At 33.1% G+C, this 22,851-nt stretch overlaps 4 protein-coding genes across 4 annotated transcripts; 1 reads left to right on the forward strand and 3 right to left on the reverse strand.

The window, feature by feature from the left end:
* Positions 1-8,186: 8,186 nt before the first annotated feature.
* On the forward strand, positions 8,187-8,831 carry LOC107892509 (indole-3-acetic acid-induced protein ARG7). Its single transcript, XM_016817583.2, has one exon. The coding sequence runs from the start codon at positions 8,334-8,336 to the stop codon at positions 8,703-8,705; it is 372 nt and encodes a 123-aa protein (XP_016673072.1). The 5' UTR covers positions 8,187-8,333; the 3' UTR covers positions 8,706-8,831.
* Positions 8,832-11,164: 2,333 nt separating this feature from the next.
* LOC107943581 (uncharacterized) lies at positions 11,165-13,010 on the reverse strand. Its single transcript, XM_016877347.2, has one exon. It carries the CDS (start codon positions 12,808-12,810, stop codon positions 11,473-11,475), a length of 1,338 nt encoding a protein of 445 aa, XP_016732836.2. The 5' UTR covers positions 12,811-13,010; the 3' UTR covers positions 11,165-11,472.
* Positions 13,011-14,298: 1,288 nt separating this feature from the next.
* Positions 14,299-17,600, reverse strand: LOC107891140 (adenosine kinase 2). The gene is given in 12 exon segments (NM_001326785.1): positions 14,299-14,646; positions 14,832-15,015; positions 15,102-15,168; positions 15,250-15,320; positions 15,404-15,501; positions 15,644-15,720; positions 15,872-15,939; positions 16,219-16,320; positions 16,420-16,451; positions 16,538-16,584; positions 17,197-17,250; positions 17,376-17,600. Coding segments are annotated over 12 exon segments (1,026 nt in total). The 5' UTR covers positions 17,459-17,600; the 3' UTR covers positions 14,299-14,503.
* Positions 17,601-18,286: 686 nt separating this feature from the next.
* Positions 18,287-21,206, reverse strand: LOC107891139 (isocitrate dehydrogenase [NAD] catalytic subunit 5, mitochondrial). Its single transcript, XM_016815820.2, has 7 exons — positions 20,784-21,206; positions 20,137-20,457; positions 19,885-20,046; positions 19,724-19,798; positions 19,404-19,513; positions 19,251-19,323; positions 18,287-18,739 (listed from the first exon to the last, which is right to left on the reverse strand). The coding sequence occupies exons 1-7, from the start codon at positions 20,961-20,963 to the stop codon at positions 18,548-18,550; spliced, it is 1,113 nt and encodes a 370-aa protein (XP_016671309.1). The 5' UTR covers positions 20,964-21,206; the 3' UTR covers positions 18,287-18,547.
* Positions 21,207-22,851: the final 1,645 nt, after the last annotated feature.

Raw genomic sequence — 22,851 nt, forward strand, 5'->3', positions numbered from 1 at the left:
AACAAACAAATATGTTTACCATAGTAACAAATAAATGAATCCACCACTGTTAAATTTTGTGACAATAGTTGAAAGTTCACTCAACCCAAACTTAGAAATTTCTCGCAAGTGTTCTTTGGAAATCAAATGGATCAGACAGAAATGAACCCAATCACTTAAAGCTTCGTGTAAATCAAAACCACTTAATTCAATTTTAATTAATTAATTAAAATTATATTAACAGAACATTTAAATAAAAAAATATTATATAAGGGATCAAAATAAATCTCATTATTTTGATGTGGAAAAAAACTCTGTATATAAATTAACGGTCATATTAGTCATTTATCAAAAATAAAGCAAAGAAAAAAAAAACCATAAATAATTATTTTGTAATAATTTAATGATGGAAAACATTTATAGTTAGGTCGAGCCAAGTTGTATTCTTTATTGTTTTGGGTGAGATATTTTTCTTGGTGCACATGCATACATATCTGTAGAGTCCATGCATTAAATTCCCTACAAACACACAATCAAAATGGGAGAAAATGGTGAGCATTTTTTTTAATCTTTATCTGTTCCTGTGAACAAATTTGTCAGTAATTATTGAAGAAGTTGAAGGTTACTATAAGCTTGTAGTTGAGCCTAAGAAAGCCCATCTTATCTTTAAGGCTTGAGCTTAAGAAGTGAAGGCTTGGGCTGCATTTTTGTAGTCCATACTAGTTTTATCCTGTGCATCTGTTGTAAATATTTATTGAATTGTATTCCTTTATTATAACAAAATAAAAATATTATTTAAGAATGTTTTAATACATAAATTGGAATAAATTTTACTATTAAGATAAGATAAAATTTAATATTAATATTCAAAATTTATGGAATAAATGTATACATGATATTTTCAAAAAACAAAATAATTTAAATATTATTTATTGTGTTACACGTGTACAAATACAATACAATATGACTTGTGATAATGTATTATGTATGGCATAATATCAAATATTTACATCTTTTTCAATTTGGCCCTTAGTTTTTTAATGAGCTAAAATTGATTATTAACCTTTCAAAAATAGTTAAATCGTTTTTTAATGAAAATCCTGAATAAAACATCAACTTTTAAACGATGTTGGCCTGGCAATTCTTGTGGTAGTCCGTGAGTACTTCATACTAATATAATACTATTTGTCTTATATGTTACATCAATAAGTAATTTAAAAATTATGAAAATACTTAAAATCTAAAATTCATAAAATTATAAAAAAATCATACAAAAATAACTTGAAGTAAACAATGATTAACATGCAGGCTGCGATGTTTAAAAATTTAACGTTTTAATTAGTATTTTCATTAAAAAAGTAATAATTCAACTATTTTGAAAGATTGATGGTCAAGTTTGACTCTTTTCAAAAAGGTTGAGAGAGAAATTTAACTCAAAAGAAGAAGAAGAATAAATGCCAATTTGATAAAAGATGTAAACATCAAATGCTAAATTTGGCATTATACGGTCATTATAAAAATAAGGGATAAATATCAAATTTATACATGAACTTTGACCCAATGTGCAATTTGATCCATGAGGTTTGATTTTGTGCAATTATACACATTAAACTTTAAGTTTGGTTCAAATGTAGACATTAAATAAATGAATACATCAAATTACTTTTATATTGGATAAGTAAAACAATTTGTACATATAATATATAAACATAAAATGATGTTATATCAATAACGATATTAATTGTTTATGAAAATCGAACCAAACCAAATCAAAATATCATATATGAAATTATAAAAAAAACCAAAGTTCATATATAATATTACATACTCAACATTATCCCTAAAAATAAAGTTCATATATAATAATTAATAATCAATTATTTAAAGAGATAGTAGTCCCAAAAAATAAGATTATTCGTATTTCTTTTTATCCACATCAAAGAGTTATATAAAGAGAAAAACTATTTTCTTGACAGATCAAAATCTTGTAAGCAAATTCCAACAATAGATCTATATCTGTATTTAACTTTGTTATTAATAATATGATATAACACATATATAATTTTAATTCGATGTAACTCTAATATACATTTCATAGTCTACTCAAAATGCTCAAATCCCTGGCTATTATACCCACGTGAGGAGTTGTAATCTTTAATAATTTGCAATAAATTTTTATGCCAACCGAGTAAAATACTTGGGTGTTTCATTAGTTTCTATTCTTCTTTCATTATGATTTTTTTAAATAATCAAAATTTTAAAAAATAAAATTGTGACATATCCCAATCAAGATAATGCAAAGTTATAAATGTAGTGAAATTATATCTTATATTAATATTATAGACTCAACGTAATCTCTTTAAATCAAACCTAATAACATCCCTCGAAGAGAAAATATTTATATACAAACTATCTCTTAACTTAATGTTTATGGGGAGTAAATCAAGGAATTAATATTTAAATAGGGAGTTTAAGAGGTAAAGAGGAGGGAATGGCCTCTTCCCGGGGCGTCATAGAGATGGTCGTGGCAAATGGGTGGTGGGATTTTCCAAACAGTTTGGACGCTGCTCGGTCATCGAAGCAGACTTATGAAGGGTTTATGATGGATTTGTCGACTCGTAAAAAATTACTTTTTTAATTTCAAATTAAGTTATTTAATTTTTTTAGTTAATTTCAATAAGTAAATTTTTCTAAATTTGGAGTAAGTTAAATTTTACTATTCGAATAACTTTCATAATAAGTTGGTGCAAATACTCTTTTGATTTTTGTATATTTTGTAAACGAACAAATTAATCTCTCTAACAAAAATTACAAAAAAAAAATCAAAATATTTATAAAAAAATCCCAAATTTTTATATTTAGAAAATTATAAAAAAAACTAAAAATTATAAAGGATATGTAAAAAAGTGTAAAATTTTCAAAATAATTATTTTGAGAACCTAAACAAGTAAATTACCAATTCAAGTTTATCATATAAAAGTATCTTATTTTTTTCTCTTATTTTACTTTGAAATAATTACTAAACATGTAATTAGGTATACTGTAATAAAATTTTAATTTGACATGTTTTATTTTTTAAAATTTTAATTTGAACAATTTTACTCAATTATATTGAATTTAATTTAAAAAAATAAAATCGAACTAAGATAATAAAACGAAACTTTTCAACTCAACTAATTCAAAAAAATTCACTCGATCTGAACACTCATCCCTATTTATCAAGCTTTAAATATGAGATTAAGGAAAGTTATAAATAGTGGTTAAGTTGCTATAGATATGAACCCCATATATCCATCATACTGAATTTGTTGGACAGGTCATGGGAGGTACGAGTGGTACACGTGTACCGTGAAGGTAATCGTGTTGCTGATGAAATGGCTGCGTTGTCGACTGAACAACCGTTGAGAAGGAAGGTGTATTATGAGCCACCTGCCGGGGTATTGCATCTGTTAGAGCAGGATGAGCAAGTAGCAGCTTGGCGACGAGTTGCAATAGTGTAGCTACACTGCATGTTTCTTTTCTTATAAAAGAAAATGGGTAATGGGTAATGGGTAATGGGAGAAGCAATGGGAAAGTAGTTAAATCACTTCAAACCATTATTTTTAAAATTGAATCGAATCAGTTTAAAATTCAATTTGACTCTAATTTTGAAAGAAATTTTAAGTCAAATTAGTGTGAATTGTTTGAAGTGAATTAAAAAATTAATTGAACTGGATAAAGAATATTTTTATTTTTAATAAATTATATATGGATAAAGAAAACTAATAACTTAATTAATTAACTAATGATTGGATTCTGAAAACCTAGCTTAAAACGATGCTTTAGGGAATAAATAGTAATAGAAAAGAAAAAGGGGAAGGCGTGAGACAGTACAGCTAAGAGAAACAGAAGAATACACGTGCTGGGGAAGTAAAATGGAAGTGAGAGGGAAGGGAAAGTCCAATCAAAATAATTGGGGAGACATGGTCTCTCCTTAGCCAGCTCGAGGCATAGATAAGCGTTGCTTCATGTGTCACCATTCACCAACCCAACCCTGTGTTTTTGCTTTTTGGGTGTCTCTTCCAAATACTATGCTCACCGGAGCCACTGTGCCAATGAGCCCCCTTTTTTAAAGACTTGGAATGTGATTGACTTGTGGGTAGTGGCCCCACCATCATGTGCACCCACGCCTTTCCCCAGGGATTTTTAACTCATCTATATCTATACTTGATAAAAGTTGTTAATTTACTTCGTTAATAGGATACCAATGAAATAAAAATATATATATATATTTTGAGAATATTTTTATTTTTATATAAAAATATATTCACGTAAAAAAATTATTAGTATAAGATTAAGTGGGTTCAAGCATGCTTCAACGTCTTGATTATCTTATTTAAGGGTTGAGATTAGTGGTGGAGTTAAAATTTTTTTTTACGAAATTAAATTGGATGTTTTTATGATGGTAAAAAAAGTACAATTTTATTATTTTAATAGTTTATATTTTTATAATTTTTAAAAGATTAAATCAAATTTTTATTATTTTAGGGGTCAAAGTGTAATTTTGGTATTACTAATTTAAAATTTTATAAATTATAAATGGCCTAATGAAAAATTTTTTGTTTAAGGGAGGTCGAGGTCACGCCAGCCCCTTCGTTCCGCCACTTGTTGGGATAAGGTTATTGATAGTTCTAAACATTGTATAAAAATATTAAAAATTCAACCAAATTCTTGTTTAATATTTATATTATTTTTTAAATATATTTATTATATAATTTTGTTTTGAACCCTCATTCGAATTGTAAGTTATCCAAACCTAATGTTTAAAAAATACTTGAATTTTGCAATTCAAATTGTAATAGAGTTGATATTTATTACATAAAAATTATCTTGAAAATTAATAATTTTCAACCAAAATTCAATTCCAAACAATAAATTTTATTTACAAAATCATAAAAATTTTATTTACAAAATCATAAAATTTTTAAAAATATTAACCATGTTAAACAATAAATTTTAGCTTTATTCCAATTTGTTCTTATTTGATTCTTTTTAATAGTATATGGATTAAATTGGTCCAGTTAATAATAGACGAACTAACTTGATTAGATTCCTATAATAGAGGGACCTCTCAGGTACATTCACTATTAATTAAGTCCTTATTAGGAGAGAAGCTAGGAATTTTCTAATGAAATGGAAATAAAGTTAGAAAACTTTTGAGGGCCAAAAATGAAAAGTTTTCATTTATCGAAGAAGTTGAAAGGTATTAAATTGAATTATTAATATTTTGAGAGTGCCTAAGATTGTAATTATACTATCAACCAAAGGGGTAAAGGCACTGCCTATCTCCCGAGCTACGCCCTTGGTTAATGATTCGAAGTCCCGAGTCCAAAATTAGGCAACCCCTTCTATATCCCTTGTTTAGAAAAAAAGAAAAAAGAAAAAGGAAAAACCCATTAAGTACAATATTAGTTAGGATATTTGGATTGAGCATTTGATATACAGTTTACATGTTTCTAAAGTGAATATATTTCTTGAAAAATACATATTTAAAGTATACATTGAATATAGAAAATACTAATATATATTTAAATACGTAAAAAATATTTATTATATTTTAACTCAATTGGTATTATCGTTATTGGAACAACTTAAAAAATATTAATTCGAATGCACTTGAATATCTAATATTTTTCTCTTTAAGGATTGAGGAGTATAGTTATTAGTCATTTTTTTCATTTTTTATTTAAATTAAATAATTTAAGTAAATTGAGTACTAAACTATTAATAAATATAACATTCATAATAATTTCTTAAATACATAGATGTATTAGATATCTATTTAATAATGAATTTAAAATTCTTAAGATTTCACAAATCCATATTTTTATACTTTTTCTAATATTCATTATAATGATCCTTAACTAGTTTTTTCACTATGCATTTCATTTTTACCATTTTACATAATAAATTAAAAATCATTATCAAATAATAATTCTAGACAACTTAATCTACTCAAATTAACAAAATTCTTGTTGAAAATTTGGATATTATAGATTGAGGATCACCCACCCAATATGTAAAAGAAAAATCTATATTTTATATAATTATTGAAAATCAACTTAATCTAAAAAATAATAAAAATTATTTTTAAAAAAATAACAAATACTAGGAGGATATTTTGTTTATTTAAACCAAAATAAATAACTTATGTATAGGTCAAACTTCAACCTTTTGAGCACCACCAACTCTAAAATTATTATTTTTTGTAATATTTATAAAATTAATGGGAGGGTTGTTTAAAAACAATTGCATGATAGACAATTATTTTTAATTTACAAAAAAATACTCATAATCATATCAATTCATTTATTTTATTATCAATTTTGTCTCCAAGCAAATTACTGTTAACTCAGTACAAAAACAATCACACAGTTACTAACTTACAAAGTTGTTCAAAAATTATGTTATATTAGAATTGCCTGCCAAGAAAAAAAAAACACGAGGAGTGATTAGGCCATTTATCCCTGGTACTATCACCATCACAAATGCATTTATAACATGAACTTGTTCCATTTTTTTCTTAATGAAATTCCATTGAAGGAATATCTTCTTCATTAATATAATGGGTAATATTTAAAATGTAAAACCTGTTGGGATAAATTCAATTGGCGATGCATGTTTTGACAACCCAAATTAGCTGTCTGTCAATGCAATGTTTTCCAAATATCACTTCCACAATTCCATCAAAAAAAAAAGAAAAAAAGAAAAAGGAAAATGGAAACTGCAAGTATTAATTAACTCCATTTGCCTTCTCTCTCACCATGTCTTCAAAACTGTTGGCAGCTTCTAGTCCAATGATGTGTAAAAATGAGAGGCTCTTTTTTCAGACAACTGAGTACAACACATGTTGTCTTTAGGGGATGAACCCTGTGCTGGCTTTTCAGTCATCTCTGTCATCAGCTATATCTTCAACAAATAAACCCTAAAATTAAAAGAGCCTGGAAACTGTAGTTATCTTCACTTTGTCTTTTATCAATCTAACGACCCATATTTCCCTTTTTTTTATATTCTTTTATCGTGCTAAAAATTGTGGGATTCATGTGATGTATTAAAAATAAAACTTTGGATACATTAATGTAAAGAGGGAATAAACTATCGGTTTTCTGGGTAAGATATGGAGCTGAAGACATAAGTAAATGGAATGTTCCTAACTATCAACCGTTGGGAAGGATAGATGATTTGTAAGATTCGATAAAAACGACTTTCTCATTCTCTTTGTTCATTCTTTCTAATTTTTTATCTATTGGCGAAGACAGCAATCTAAGTTGTTTCACTCCATCCTTAGCTTGCAGGAATAGATTAGCCCATTACATGCATGCACGGACAAGTTGCAGAGACACGCAGAAGCTTATCCCGAATCCACCAGCAGAACTCAGCAGCCAGCAAGCATATGCTTTGCTTCATAGGAAAAGCCCATTGACAATGTATAAGATAACTTCATACCCAAAAAGTGCCCAAAACCCACCTAAACCAAGAAAAATGCTGCTTCAATGTAGGTTAAATCAGGGGTTTTAATGACTGAGGCTGCCCAGGGTCTTGGCTCTGCTCGTATCATAATTTTCTTTTGGGTCAAAAATCTCATTATTTGGTATTCACATTGAACTTCATTTACTTTTTTTTCCACAATATTCATAACAAAAATCTTGTTTAAAACACCCCAAATTCCTTATTACTCTACCCAGGAAACAGAATACAGTAAACGGTTCTAGAGTGGGTAAAGTGGTGTATGTATTTTAGTTACGGTAGCCATTAAAAGTAGCATGTCAACAAAATTATAAGTGGGGATCGCACTTTGTCCAAGAAGCTTATCCCATCCCTCTTTCATATCTTATCTTTTTCCACTCTCTCAACTCGTGGGGTTACTTCGAGAACTTCGAAAGATCACTAATCCTAGCACCATCCCTTTTATCTCTCTCTCTCTCAACAGAGCTAGAAACAGACACTTCCTGTCTTGACTAAGAACGCAATAATTTTGTTTAGATTTAATATCATGAGATGCATGTTCGTACACTATCGTATCACGACACAAAATGCTACTACAAAGGAAAAACGAAGGCAACCATCTCAACAGTCATATAAATTTACCAAGACTTGGATCAACCCGAGCTCACCATCGCTTAGGCTGAGCTACCTGTCTTGTCAACCATTAATGCTCCATACAAAGACACTGTCTCTTATTTCTATCCTACTGCTATATAAACCTTTCTTTCACTTCATCTGTTTCATCGTTGTATGCAACTCCCCCCTCCCCTCTCTTCATTTACTACTTTCTGTCTGTATTCGTACATCACTATTAATTTCCTTAGAAGAAAATGAAAGGGAAGTTTCTAAAGGCATGCTTCACAAAGTGGAGGAAGATGGGGAGTAGGGTCATACCTTGTAGCAGTGGCGAGTGTTGTTATCAGTGGGCAAAGTGGACGAATTCCATGCATGAAGGAAGCTCAATCCCTAGAGATGTGCCAAAGGGTCACCTAGTAGTGTATGTTGGTGAAAGCTATAGGAGGTTTGTGATTAAAATCACCTTGCTCAAGCACCCGCTATTCAAGGCATTGCTGGATCAAGCTCAGGATGAATATGATTTCAACACCGACTCCAAACTCTGCATTCCATGTGATGAAAGCCTCTTCCTCAATGTTGTTCGATGTGCCAGCTCTCGGCCAGATCGAAACCCTCTGTGTCTTTAGGCATTCTTCCACAAATGTGATTGATATTCACGAGGTTCGAGTCCCAACTCAGAATGCTAATATGTAGTATACTGTAGATTTTTTAAAACATAAATTCTTTAGCCTATTAATGTTAATTGGACTGAACTATGCTAAACTTTTGTTTCTACGGGGCCTCAACCGCTCCATGCATGACCTAAGTAGAAACTAGTTAAACACAGTACGGTGCCTCATCAATACTGAACAAGAAACAGGATCAGACCCCACAAGCAGACAGTATCTGACAGTTTCAGGCTGGACCAAAACTGTCGGTTTCATTAGCTCTAAGTTTCTAATCTTTGAAACTCGAAACAACAATAACAGCTAATTGATGTCACTTGGCATGCAAGTCCCTTAGTCTCTTTGAGCCCATCTCAGGGCAGTGCCCCTGATATTTTGCCTGTAATAATAAAGCAGGAAACATACTAACAGATACGCAAAAGCACGTAATTAATCAAATAAGAAACAGACAGTCAAAGTGCTGCAAAACTATCAAAGCATGATTCTTTGGGTTTGCCTAAGTTTCCAATTTCAGAAGCTAAGGATTCAAGGAGAGTGAGGAGGAATTTAGAGGTCAAGCGTTTCAAATCAACCCATGACTAGATTGGCAAGCAGAATGCTTCAAACTCAGAAAAGAAGCAAATCCCAGTAGCAATTCAACTTTTTACCTCAAAAGTAAAGCTGATTAACAATGAGAAAGCAATGTTTAGCAGTTTATTTCCATCTAACACCATTAGAAGAAAAGCAAGAGAGTCAATTCAAGCAATAGCTTCAAGGTTGGATGATGCATAAGCAAAGTAAGAGCCAATAAACAATTTCGGGACATAACAATTTGCAGTAATGTTCACATAACGGTTCACATTGACATAATGTCCAGTAGCTCTTGCATATTCCCTAAGTTGGAAATATTTTAATTCAACCAACATTAACTAGTTACACATCCAACACTCGAATAACTAAATTAAACAACTGAGGAACAGAGAAGGCAAAGACCTTGATCAACAATTCTACAAGGGGTAGGGATAGAATTGGCATCTTAAAAGTACAGCAACTTTGGCGATTTGACAAACTCTATTATTTATCTTTTGAATCAAAATATCTTAAATATTGGATTACCATACACAAATTTATGTATAGCTAATTCTTGTTTCCTATTCTTTACGCATGAGCATCTGATGTCTGTCTATACCAACAAAGTCAATAGGCAGTTAGGTACAAATACTGATTCTTTTGTCTAATAATAAATCTACATATCATCCATCCACACAAGCACGATAATCGACTAAACGCACATGCATAAATACTGCTTATGATAAGCTACTTCTCCGTATGAGAAACAAGATTGTACAGCCATCTGTCACCAACATGGAGGAAAATGTATTTCAGAGGACAAAGCCCATGAGCTTCTTTTAAAATCTAAAATGCAGTACCATTTATCCTGTCCAACTATGTTGGCAAAACAGTTGCTTAATAACTGTTGCTCCTTAATAGACAAAAACATTGAAATAATAGAATCCATATCAAGGATAAATAATAATGTTCACATTCAACTACTATCGTACATCGTTATAGTGAACTGAACATTGTACAGATATAAGAAGGCCTTCACCATTGAAGTCTATTACACTCAGTTGTCTACCATACTTCGCCTCAAACCTTAATGCACCAGGCCAACTTACAGAACTTCCACAAAACTTAGTAACTTAGCAACAATTAAAAGCAACTTTCCATAACCTTTAAAAAATCATTAATACATACAGGTTTAGAAAACGTTGAACCTGCCTTAATCTGGCAATGTTGCATGCTTTTATCTCACCTCTAACTCAACGCATATCAGAATGCATCATTTCCAACTCGGATTCTATCTTGATACTCTGGTACAGAAACATAAAAAATATTTGCTAAAGTTGCATGTCCCATTCCAATAATCTGCACGTTACAGCATAAAACGCATATGAACACAGCATGCCTACTTTCCCTCACTACGAGAAAATGGGAAATAAAAAGGCTCACAGCTGAATCAAGAATAGAGGATATTTAGGCAAGACCTGAAGTGCACCTTTCATGACTAAAATACTCATTTTCTTCTCTTCACCAAAACATTCATCACATCTTTTTTAGATAATTATTGTCTGTATGATGATTGTTTCGCTCCTAAAGCTCATTAAACTAACTCTATAAGGCCAGTAAGCACAATGGTTCAGCACTGCAAACTTAAAGCCATTACTTTTTCCTCATGTATAATTTTACAAACTGCAAGATAATATAAGCCAGTTGGCATCTTACAAACAAGATTTCCAGCAAAATTGCGGTAAAAACAAGAAAGCTATCACACATTGCAAATAGAGGAGAAATTCAAAACTTTAGCATATGCACAAAGAGGAAAGGACACAGCACAAAGACAATGGTTTTAGTATAACAGCATCAGCAACATTTGGAGATGAGAAAAGATTACCATTCTCATTGATACCAGCAAGGAACAAGTACTGCAAGGCAGTAATAACAATTGATTGCAACAGAATATACACAAAGAAGCAATGTGGTGGAAGTATACACAAGTAATATATTGCTTCATGATAAAAGTACATGCAAAGCATTGGCAAGTTCTTTCACAAAACAATGGTGGTATTGCATCACTAGCACTGCAAAACAGGGAGAGTCAAAACCGTTCGAAAATGTTGCCGCTATCTTCAGTGTGACAATTGAAAATTCTAGCAGCAAGAATAACCATTTCTTTCCCACTTGAGTATCATCTAAGTCCATCAATCAAAGCCTCCAATTCTCTCCTCCCATACCTCCTACCCTCTGCATTAGCCTCCCTACACCTCACCACAAAGTAAAATATCAACCAAGCCACCATGAAATATACCTCCAAAGCTGCCTGAATAACCATAGCGAAAAATTCCCCACCTATATGAGTCAAAACCCATCTTGCTAAAGACCCACCTGAGATAGCTTCGTAACACTTAATCTGAATTGCTTGGTTCAACAGTGTTGACATCAAATAACAACCTTCTGTTATAATTTCCCTCCCGGTTCTTCTAGAATCCACGATGGCAATCCAAGCAGCTAATGAGAATGCAAATGAAACTAAAGTATCAACCAGAAACCATGTAAACAAAAACCCTGAAATCTCCTTCTCATAACCCCTAATCCATGGAGACGTAACCGAAAAAGGCATCAACTTTAACCTAACAAAGAGCTTAAAAAAGGAGTAGTGATCCTCAATTTCTCCGAAATACCAGAACCCAAGAAGCTGAGTCACCGCGTCTCTTACTGCCCATTTAATTAAAACGAATCCAGTGAGTCTTTTGAAACCTATTTTCGACCCATCCCAAAAAGCCCCGAAAAAGGACACAAATCGTCCAATCAAGTCATTAACGGTTGTAACAAAAAGAACACCCGACACCAAAGAGTAAATAGTGGTAAACCCTAAAATCACCCATCCATACGCCGCCGATAAGAAGCTGACGAGAAAGAAAAGCGCCGCCGCGTCACGGCGTCCCAACTCCAGTCCTTTATAAACGAACTGAAAATCCACAATCCTTTCTTCCTGCTGCTCCCCTTCATTGTTTTCGTAGTCAAACGTCGTTGTTTTGAACTTGACTCCGTAACGAACAATTTCCGGTAGCAGAATCCCGTTATCCGCCACGAAGTGCGAAAACCCCAATTTAGTACCGAAGTTGGAAAGAATGACGGGGGTGCCATTGAGGGGGCGTTTGGGGAAAGAGCCGAAGAGGGAGCGGTCGCGGTGATCATCGTCGGACGAAAAGAAACCATCGTCGAGAGTGCCGACGCGCGTGAGGTGGAGGAAAGGACGGCGCGTTTGGCGACGAGCAGGGTGGAGACGCGCGTGGGGATGAGAATGATGGAGGTCGAGGCGAGAAAGGAGGGATTTGAAAGAAGGGTCCCGGTCGATGAAGGAGTTGAGGAGAAGGGAACCGGATTCAACCAAGGAACGGAAAGAGAGGAGGAGGAAAGAAAGGAAGAGGAATGTGAAAGGGTGAGCGGTGAAATGCACGGCGGACTTTTTCAGGATCTCAGATGTGGACCGTAGCTGGCCGAACCGCTGGTGGTGATCGGTCATGGCGGTTTTTGGTCTTTAATTTTGGAGATGGTTTCAGATTTGTTGGAAGTGAAGAAACATAGGTGTGCAAATGGAGGGAGGGAGGGAGGGGGATTCTGTTTTTCTGGTTTTCTCTGCTTTCCTTTTTTGGTTTAGGAATTTGTTTTGGGTCAATGGGGAATTGGATGAAAAAGGTGAGAGAGAGTCAGGTCTCGGAATTAACGTTAGAATTTGGATTGGGCCCATTGATCCAATTTCTACTTTTTACACCATTCAACACGCAAATAACCACATTCATTTTCAACCAAATTCCATCTCTGTCTTCCCAAAACTACCTTCCAAAATCCACATTCATTCATTTTTCTAATAGTTAGACTTCATATCTCATGTGGTATCATTTTAAATGAATATTTTAAAGAAAAATAGATGTGGTAAAAATTTTGATTTTTAGAATTCATATATCATGCGACATAATTTAAAATAAAAATTTTAAAGAAAAATGAATATTCTAAAAATAGATGTAAAAACTTTGATTTTCAAGTTTTCGAAGCTTTTTATAGAAGCTTTATTGTTCACTTTCTTTTTTTATTCGATTTTACTTTTAAAAATTATGTAACAACATCATACTTTTCTTTAACATTTTCATTTTAAATTACACCATATAAGATTTAATGTGCCATTTTAACAATTAAAATTAACGATTTTAATAATAGAAAGACTTGATTGGTATAACATTAATAGTTTGAAAATGCAACCAAAATGTTCTTGGGAAAGTGTTCGATTCGTTGTTGCTGAGCTTTGAGGTATTTTGGATGGACTACTACTACAAAAGCAAGGACTTTGACGAAGTTGTCATTCAATCTAATAACCATGAGATTGTTATAGCCATTAGCGACAGCAAACTTGAAGGATCAACCTCTAATTTAATCAAAAGGATTCAACAAATTCTAGCTAAGGAACAAAGGTGGCCACCGAGATGTCCCTAGGGAAGCTAACAAGATTGTTGATGCTTTAACAAAAATGACACTCTCGAATGATGAAGAATTGCATGTGCTTGATCTCCTATAGAGGTTCAAGGATTTTTACAAGAAGGAAATACTAAAGATTATCTAGAGATGAATATGTTCATGTAACCTGTTGTTTTCATTTACCAAAACAAAAAATAATCAAAAGTTCAATTAGTTCGGTTAGACTTGGAAGCCATTCGAATCAAATATTATGATGCTCAAATTCGATTCAACCAATAAATTAAATTGTTTGAACACAAGCTAAATAAATTTTTTTTCAAATTGAACTCGAATATCTTTCAAACACTAGTGTATTATTTAGTCCCTTATACTGAACTGAGATTTCAATGGTGATTTTAACTAAGAATTAATGCAAGCAAATGAAACAAGTATTAGAAGCCATTGAAATGCCTTCTGGCCAGCTACCAAATGCAAGAATGTAAGAAAAAACAGGGGAAAAAAAACATTGACCACAATCCACAAACTCATCACAACCATAAGCTTACGAAATGAAACGACTGGCTCCTTTCATGAATAAACATAAAATGTTATTCTCATATGCCATTTCAAGATGCAGGCATCGAAATGACACCAGCAAATAGGAAAAATAAAAACAAAATTCAAAGATCAAATGCTAGCAAGAGGGTTCTTAACAATCAGAAACTTGAAAACAACAGCGGAGAGGAGATCAGGAAAGTGGACTAGCTTTATTTAAATTCAGGCTTTTCTGGGTATGTGCAGCCAGACCTTTGGATGATAACGTTGGATGCATAGCAACCAGCTCTTACGCAATCCTCAATGGACTTCCCTTGAACCAATTGTGAAAGAAAGCCTCCAACAAAGGCATCACCTGCACAAAATTGCATTAAATGGTTAAAAATGGCTCCATTAAATGGTTGCGGCTTTGTTTCTGACTCACTGATATGTCAAATTGGATCTAAGTTAAATCATTTCTATAACTAATCTGAGTTATGTGTCTTGTATGGCATTTCATTTTAGCATTAACACTGTCAAGTGTTGGAAGTGACTGTATACCTGCACCATTTGTATCAACAAGCTTTTCCTTGGGTAACAAAATAACAGGGAACTGCTTCACTTTCCCATCCTCGGCAACAATTACTGGATCTGCACCCTGAGTAATAACAGTAGTCCTCTTGTATGTTCCAGAAGCTTTCGGCCACTGTGAAATCTTCAGGGCTATCTCTGCAACATCATCAGTCTGGACAGCAAAACCAGCCCAAACAGGTCATTACCAAACATAAACCATCAAATTCATAATAACATATTATATTTAACAGCTATTACCTCCCAGCCATGAACCTTTGAGAAGGTTCTTGCTTCAGTTTCGTTGCCAAAGACAAAGTCCATATACCTGATAGACAATAAGCTCTGAGACTTACTTTAATACATGAGTATTAATTTCCACAATAGAAAAATATGATAGAATTCTTACGGTAGTGCTTTCTCTTGTGCATCCTTGAAGAACTCGCAAATAAATGGAGCAGAAAGATTCATTGAGAACACCTGCAGACAAAATAAATATGTGAGGCCACTAAGCTTGTGAACTTTCATAAAGAGGGATTTCAGCAACACATGATATAATATACCTTGTTCTTTGCAGCAGCGTGTTCAGCAACAAGCTGTATGGATTCCGGAGATACAGTAAGGAAAAATCCAGCAATATAGAAGTACTTGGCCTTCTCAACTGCATAAAAGTATTTATGAACAAGTTAGTCCCTAGAAGCGACAACTGTTTATTTCAATTATTCTTATAAGATTTTCCCCAGTGAATGAGTTTCATCAATGTATAGTCCAACCAAAACAAGAAAATAAAGGAAAATGAGTACCCAACGCCCAATTCTCAGGCTTCTTCAAATGCTCAGACTTGTAGCAGTTAGCAGCTGATAGATTTGCAATGAGTGACCTGCAGATAGATCCAAGTTTGAATCTTGCTATTCCAGTAGATAAAACATAGATGCTTTCTAACATCATAATCCTTGGAGCAAACATAAGTACAACAATAAAAATAGCAGCTTATAAGAAACAAGGAAAAATAAGGTCATTCTCAAACTTACCTTTCACCACCAACAACACAAACAGCACAGGTTCCTGTTGGTGCAGTTTCATCCTCAAGATATTGAACCTGATTTAACATGATCATACAACATCAATAATACCATTATTCTCAGCTCCAAATCTATCTTAAGAAATACAAAATTGCAACTCAAAATAAATATGCATCCAGAAAGAGGAAGGTCAATGGACATAGCAGAAGTGCATAACCATTTGGCTAAAGCTGTGTGGAACTGAAACAAATCTCTCTCTCTCTCGCTCTATTTATATATATAATGTTTTTTTTTCCCACTTCAAGTTTTCAATTGTTTTAGAGGTTTGGAAGAAGTGGTTTAGAAAGAAGGCTCACATTAACACCAGCAGCTTTTGAGTTCTTCTTCATTTCCTCCCCAAACTTGTCCTTCCCAATGCAGCCAATGTAACCAGTTGCACCAGGAATTTGAAGCATCCACTGCGTAAGGCAGAAACAAATTTAGTCTTAAGGTGATAGTAAATATTATGACAACATTTTCCCAAAGCTCCTATCAATATAAGAAGCATAATGATATACCTGTGCAACTTTGATTGAATTTTGAGTAGCACCTGCACAAAACAAAAATTTGGGAGAATCATTATTGACCACTAAGTTCTGACAGAAAATTCAGATTCCAAGGCAACCCAGGCATTACCTCCAGCAATATACTCTACATTGGGCTTGGATGCCATTTCTTGATACCTGTCATAAAGAGCTTGGTAGTCAGAAGGCAGAACCATATAATATCAATAACCACATCATACTTAAACACCAACTTCTTAACCAACTGATCATATCATTTTGAAAGACACTTAAAAACTCCATGTTTCAAAAGTAGCATGAAAGAGATGACCTCTCCTCAAGAGAATTGGTTCAAGATCTGCATTAGAAAACCCAGTTTCCCCCTAAAGATCGATGATCAGCATGTGCAACGAAATCACCATTGAAACTTTTGGTAATATGTTCAAATTTATCCTATTTTAAAAGGTGTTTAAGTCTTACGAAGTTACTATTTTTAACCTTTGCTCTAAACTACAAAGGTACACAAACAAAGTTTCATGTAGATTAACCATCAATTAGTTTATATGCATAAAAACTAGCTTAAACAAGCAGATCAACAATTTAAGGGAACAAAATAAATCGAATGTGCATATATAAAACGTAGATCTAGCAGATCGAATAAGCCCATGCATACACGCACGCATATCAGGGTGAAGCAAGCGTTTAATACAAAAACTAAAACCACTATAAATAACAATCACAGTTTCAGTTAATCTGGGCTCATAGTAAAAAAGGAAAACATTTTTAGCTTACATGGGAAGGTGTTTCTCCTCAGCTAAAATTGCATTGTTCAACTTGATATCATATCTGAAACCAAAAACAAAACCAAACCCAGATCAGATTCCACACAAAGAATCAAACCCAAGTCCCAATATAGAAAAAATACATCCCACAAGATAAGAAGAAACAAAATCAAAAGCTTAGAACCGTACTTTTTCAAGAACTCTTCGTCCACGACTAACGAAATGTCAAGGAGAGGATTACCCATCCCCAACAGAATCCCTTCATATGCCATTCTTTTGGAGAGGTTGTCGGCGATAGTTTGGTGAAAGAGGACAGGAACAAGAAGAGAGCAAAGTGAGAGAGTAGGAGTTTTTTTTCAGATCTCGGGTGTGGCGAAAATGAATCGTGTTACTCGATGTTTATAGGCCCAGTGCGTCCCCATCTTACCAACCTAGGTGCTCAAATGTCCACTCCTTTAATTAAAATAATAATTAAATTTATTTTTAAAAAACCTGCCATTGATTTTTGCTTTCTGGGGTTGGTGAAAACTGAAATCACTATTTAACAACTAACTGCGACCAAAGTACGATTCTTGTCCCCATTTTTGTCCATTATTAAACATATAAACCTACACTTACTGATATATTATATTAAGTAAATATTATATAGTTGAATTTATTGACAAAACCAAAGTAAAGAGTTAAGCTTTCTATTTTTATTCAATGTTCCCCAAGGAAAATGAAGGAGCTGATTACATATATATATTCTCATTTTGTATAGTCTTTGGATCAGATCTGATCATCTGCAAATTTTGTATGACAATCACACATGCAGTATCCTTCAGTTCTTTTGAACAAAAAGAAAAAGTATCCCTCAGTTCTTGACTATCCAATAGCCTGTTCATATGTTAGAATGAAAAGAACTTCTGTACCCTGTAGGCAACGGTGGCAAGAAAAAGAATAGGGGCGTTGTCTGCAAATTTTGTATGAAAATTACACAAAATGCTTCGCTCTCCTGATTTTAGTAAGGCCAGCTGGTTTTTCTTTCCCAAAAAAATAACAGTTGCACCTCAATCACGGAAATATATACGTAAAAAGTACAAATATAAAACCCAAAAATATAACCAGATTGGAACATATTAATCTTTAAAGTGTTAAAAGATGATGACATCTGAATTGAACTATGTTTTTAACAAATTTAAATGATGCCATGTGTTCTCCACGGCTGAAGATAGGGAGTCGAAAGCATAGCCATCATCTTCGATATGATTTTATTCCTCTTAGTAAGGGATGAAAACATTTAAGCTGAGGTAAAAAACCGTAGCAAACAAATTGCAAGGAAGTCAAATGCAAAAACTAGAAATGCTTCAAAGGAACAAACTTCAAAGGTGATCGCAAATAGCCTTTGTAAAATCTGTTGTTGTTGATGTGCCACCTAGGTCAGCAGTGCGATATTTACCCTCTGCGATTGTGCTGAGAATGGCTTCCTGAATCCTATCAGCCTTGTCATGGAGATTTAAGTGGCGCAACATTGAGACCGAACTCAATAGTAAGGCAGTTGGATTTGCCATATTCTAAATAATGTCAACCATACAAATAATTAGCTGGAGCTGTAGGAAATGAAATTGTACTATGAAACTAAAAAAGAATCATGAAAAGCGAACATAATAATTTGGGTTTTTTTCCCTACTCAAAACTACCATAAATACCTGAAAACTTAAAAGAACCACAATCTATAAACTACAATATTCAAACATGCTACGGACCTTAATCCAATCTCAAAAGTCACCTTGGAAATCCAAGATTGAAACCCTAAGATAGCTTTACAATTAGCACAATATGCATGTAGTTACACCTTCATAGACCTTGACATACCTTCATGACCTATCTCGAGACATCTAGCCTCAACTCTCAAGCATTAAGAATTAAGATTTTCTTCGTATGCACTAAAGAGGTAACAGTCCCTAAACATATTCATTTTTTTCTCAATAGTGCTTCTTGTTTGTGCCAGAAGAATGGCTCTAGAGAAAAAAAATGTTAGAAAGACACTCAATTGGAAGTCCTAAGATAAATTTGAAGACACACCTTTCCAGCGATATCAGGTGCCGAACCATGGACAGCCTCAGCAAGTGCTATTCCTCCCTCACCAATATTGCAACTGCAGAAAGAGTATATGTCGTAAAACCATCAAGATGTATAGTTGTATACTACCTATGATTGTTAGGAAACTGGAGTTACCTAGGTGTTAAGCCCAAGCCCCCAATCAATCCAGCGCAAAGATCACTGATAATGTCACCATAGAGGTTAGGCATCACCAATACATCAAAAAGTGCCGGATTCTTCACAAGCTGCAAGTGGCAAGAAAGTAATTAGTTCTATATCAGTTTTAACTTCAATATAAGATGAAATGCACTCCATTTTGCCATTTGTCAAAGTAATATAGGCAGACAGAAAGGTGGTGCCTATAGTAGCTGAATCAAAAGCTAACTTCTCTCCCTCCATTCAGAACTTCGGAAAAAGAAAGCAATAAAATGCTTGTAGGAAGAAATCAGTCATACCATCATACAGCAATTGTCAATGACTACTTCCTCGTAAGTTATCTCAGGATATTTCTCTGCAACTTCACGACAGCACTGGAAAAAGAGAAGCAAACCAAGCTTAATAATCGGTGCTCCAAATAATTAACTAAATACAAGATATGCATTTTGAATTGACAAACCTTAAGAAAAAGACCATCTGTTTTCTGCATAATATTGGCCTTATGAATTGCAGAAACTCTCTCTCTTCCATGGGTCTTAGCATAATGAAAAGCATATTCAGCCACCCTTAAGCTTGCCTGACGAGTAATAATCTTGAGACTTTCAACTACACCTCTCACCACCTAGCACCCAAAGAAAAAAAAATTAATTCATATTATAGAGAATACCCCACTTTTCCAATTGCACAAGACCTACAAAAAAAACAAGCTCACTTGATGCTCAAGTCCACTGTACTCCCCTTCAGTGTTTTCACGAATAGTAATAAGATTCACATCATCATACCGAGTCTTATAACCCGGGAGACTGTAACAAGGCCTGACGTTGGCATACAGATTAAGTTCTTTCCTTAGAGTAAGATTCAAAGACCGATGACCTTTACCAATAGGAGTAGCCATTGGACCTTTCAAGCCTACCCGATTCTTTCTTACTGATTCGAGACTTTCCCAAGTTAGAAAACTTTGAGTTCTTGGATCAACTTGGTCCCCAACATAATGTTCTTCCCATTCAATTGGCACTTCAGCAGTTCTAAAAACCTAAATCAAATAAAATTACTCAGTTTCAGCAAGAAAATTCACAGAAAGAAAATAAAAGATGGGTCTTGATCAAGACTTTCTTATACAAACAATTATCTATTTACAATTCTATAGATCAGCTTCTTTAAACTAGAAACAGCCACTTATTAAGTTTGTGCTAGAAAAAACTTTCCAAAGCAAGCTTTAATTTTTTTTTCAACGCTTAAGATTCAATTCATAGACGCAAATAAAAAAGAATCAAGACTTTGCAAAATTCGATACAATAAAAATTAAAAAAAAAACAAAAACAAAAAATAGAGAAAGAGAAAGAGAAAGAGAACGGCAACCTGTTTGACGGACTCAGCGATCTCGGGGCCGATGCCATCGCCGGGGAAGAGAGTGGCTCGAATGGTGTCGGTGGCCGAAGAGAAAGGTCTAGCTAAAGAGAAATACGAGGTAGGATTAGAGTTAGGGCTCACATGGGAAAGGATCTGACTCACTTGTCGTCTCAGGATATGCGTCGCCATTGATCTTGGTGGCTGGCTGAGTCAAGGTTTTTCGATTTTGTGATAAATAAAAACTAAAATTTTTAAAGCTAATTGCTTTATTCCGAAATTAGGCCAGTGAGGACATATTCTTTTTCACTGGGTTTTTCTTTAAATATATAAGCAATGAATTAATGCCACCTGTATTTCCACTCTGAGATTTTTTTTCTTTCAGAGTTATTATCGGCGACAAAGTTCGAAAAGTTCATGAGCAGCTGCTTGGCTAAATTAGTAATTTTCGTAACACCACTCTTTAATTTTTCAACTTGTATTTCATATCAAATAACTCTCTAATAAAAATTTTAATTGCAGCAATTAACCTAAAATATTATTTCTTATTTGAATCATTGAATATAATTAAAATATATTAATTTATTAATTTAAATATTATAATAGTTTTTTTTTAAATAATAGTTAAAGCATTTATTCCATGTTTAACATATAACTTTTTTTTTAAATAAAATTAGCACAATTTTTATAACACCCCTAACCCTTATTCGTTACCAGAACAGGGTTACGGAACATTACCAAACTTTTAACTCAAACAATCATACATTTCGTATTCATTTATTAATCAATCAAAAGCCAATCAAATTCATTCATGTAGTCCCTAATACAAGCCCTCGAGGCCCAAAATAGACATTAAAGTGGTTCGGGGCTAAACCGAGTACTCAGAAATTTTTTTCCAAAAATTTTCAAATTTTATTAATCAGCTCATGTAGACAAAAATAGGTCATTTTAATGTCACTTTTCTCACCCATTTTGACATAACATCACAAATATTTCTTTTACTTATACCTACCTATTTACCTCATTTCATTGATTTATCAAATTCTATTACTAAATACATGCATACGAATATTTAATATTCACAACCACAATTCAAACTATTTCATCGCCAAACCAACCCTATACATGCCATATAAACCAAAATTTACATTACAAAAACTACCGAAAATAACGAGGTGTAGTTTGATGTGATGATTCGATCCTCCGACCTCACGCTAATCTACAAGAAATATTAAACAACACGAGTAAGCTTAATGAAGCTTAGTAAGTTCATAGGCCTTAAATATAAATCTTACCGAACATGCTAAACAATTCATTTAGATTAAGCATTTCACAACATTTCCTCCCAATCACAACTACTATTGATGAATTCGCATAATTGAGCTCAATATCAACAACTATTTAATTTATTTCACATTAATCCTTGTAATACTTACCAATCTTTACCAAATTAGAGAATGCCTTACGGATTTGAGTACATCATTTTCTTGATGCCATAGTCCAACTATGGTCTTACATTTAAACATTGCCATGGTCCAACCATGGTCTTATCTGTCAATTCATCTTGTGTCATGGAACAATCATACTCAATCCTACGTTCCACTTTATTTGAACTTTTCAATTCAATTTTCATATATTTACCATAATAATATTTCAAAAACAAAAACTTGAAATAATACATTATATCATTCCTAAATTGACAATTAATCATGAAAGTTCAACCATATGAACTTACCTGGACCAATTTGTAGAATTTGTTGTAATTCAATGACTATTCAGCTAATTTCTCTTTTTCCACGATTTTCTTCGGGTTCTTAATCTATAATATAAAATTGTTCATTCATTAGCATATAATTCAATTATAATTCACTTCACAATTTATACCCTTCAAATTTTGAAATTACACAATTACCCCAACTTTTACAGTTTTTGCGATTTAGTCCCTTTGCAATTAACTCATCAAATGAGCTATTTTTTCTCAATTAACACTTTATCTAAATATTATAAGCTACTACACAGCCTTTAATAAACAAAATTTAATACCAAACCCTAAGATTTAATATTTTTCACAATTTGGTCC

The sequence above is a fragment of the Gossypium hirsutum genome, chromosome D09 (assembly GCF_007990345.1).
Source record: "Gossypium hirsutum isolate 1008001.06 chromosome D09, Gossypium_hirsutum_v2.1, whole genome shotgun sequence".
Lineage (NCBI taxonomy): Eukaryota > Viridiplantae > Streptophyta > Magnoliopsida > Malvales > Malvaceae > Gossypium > Gossypium hirsutum.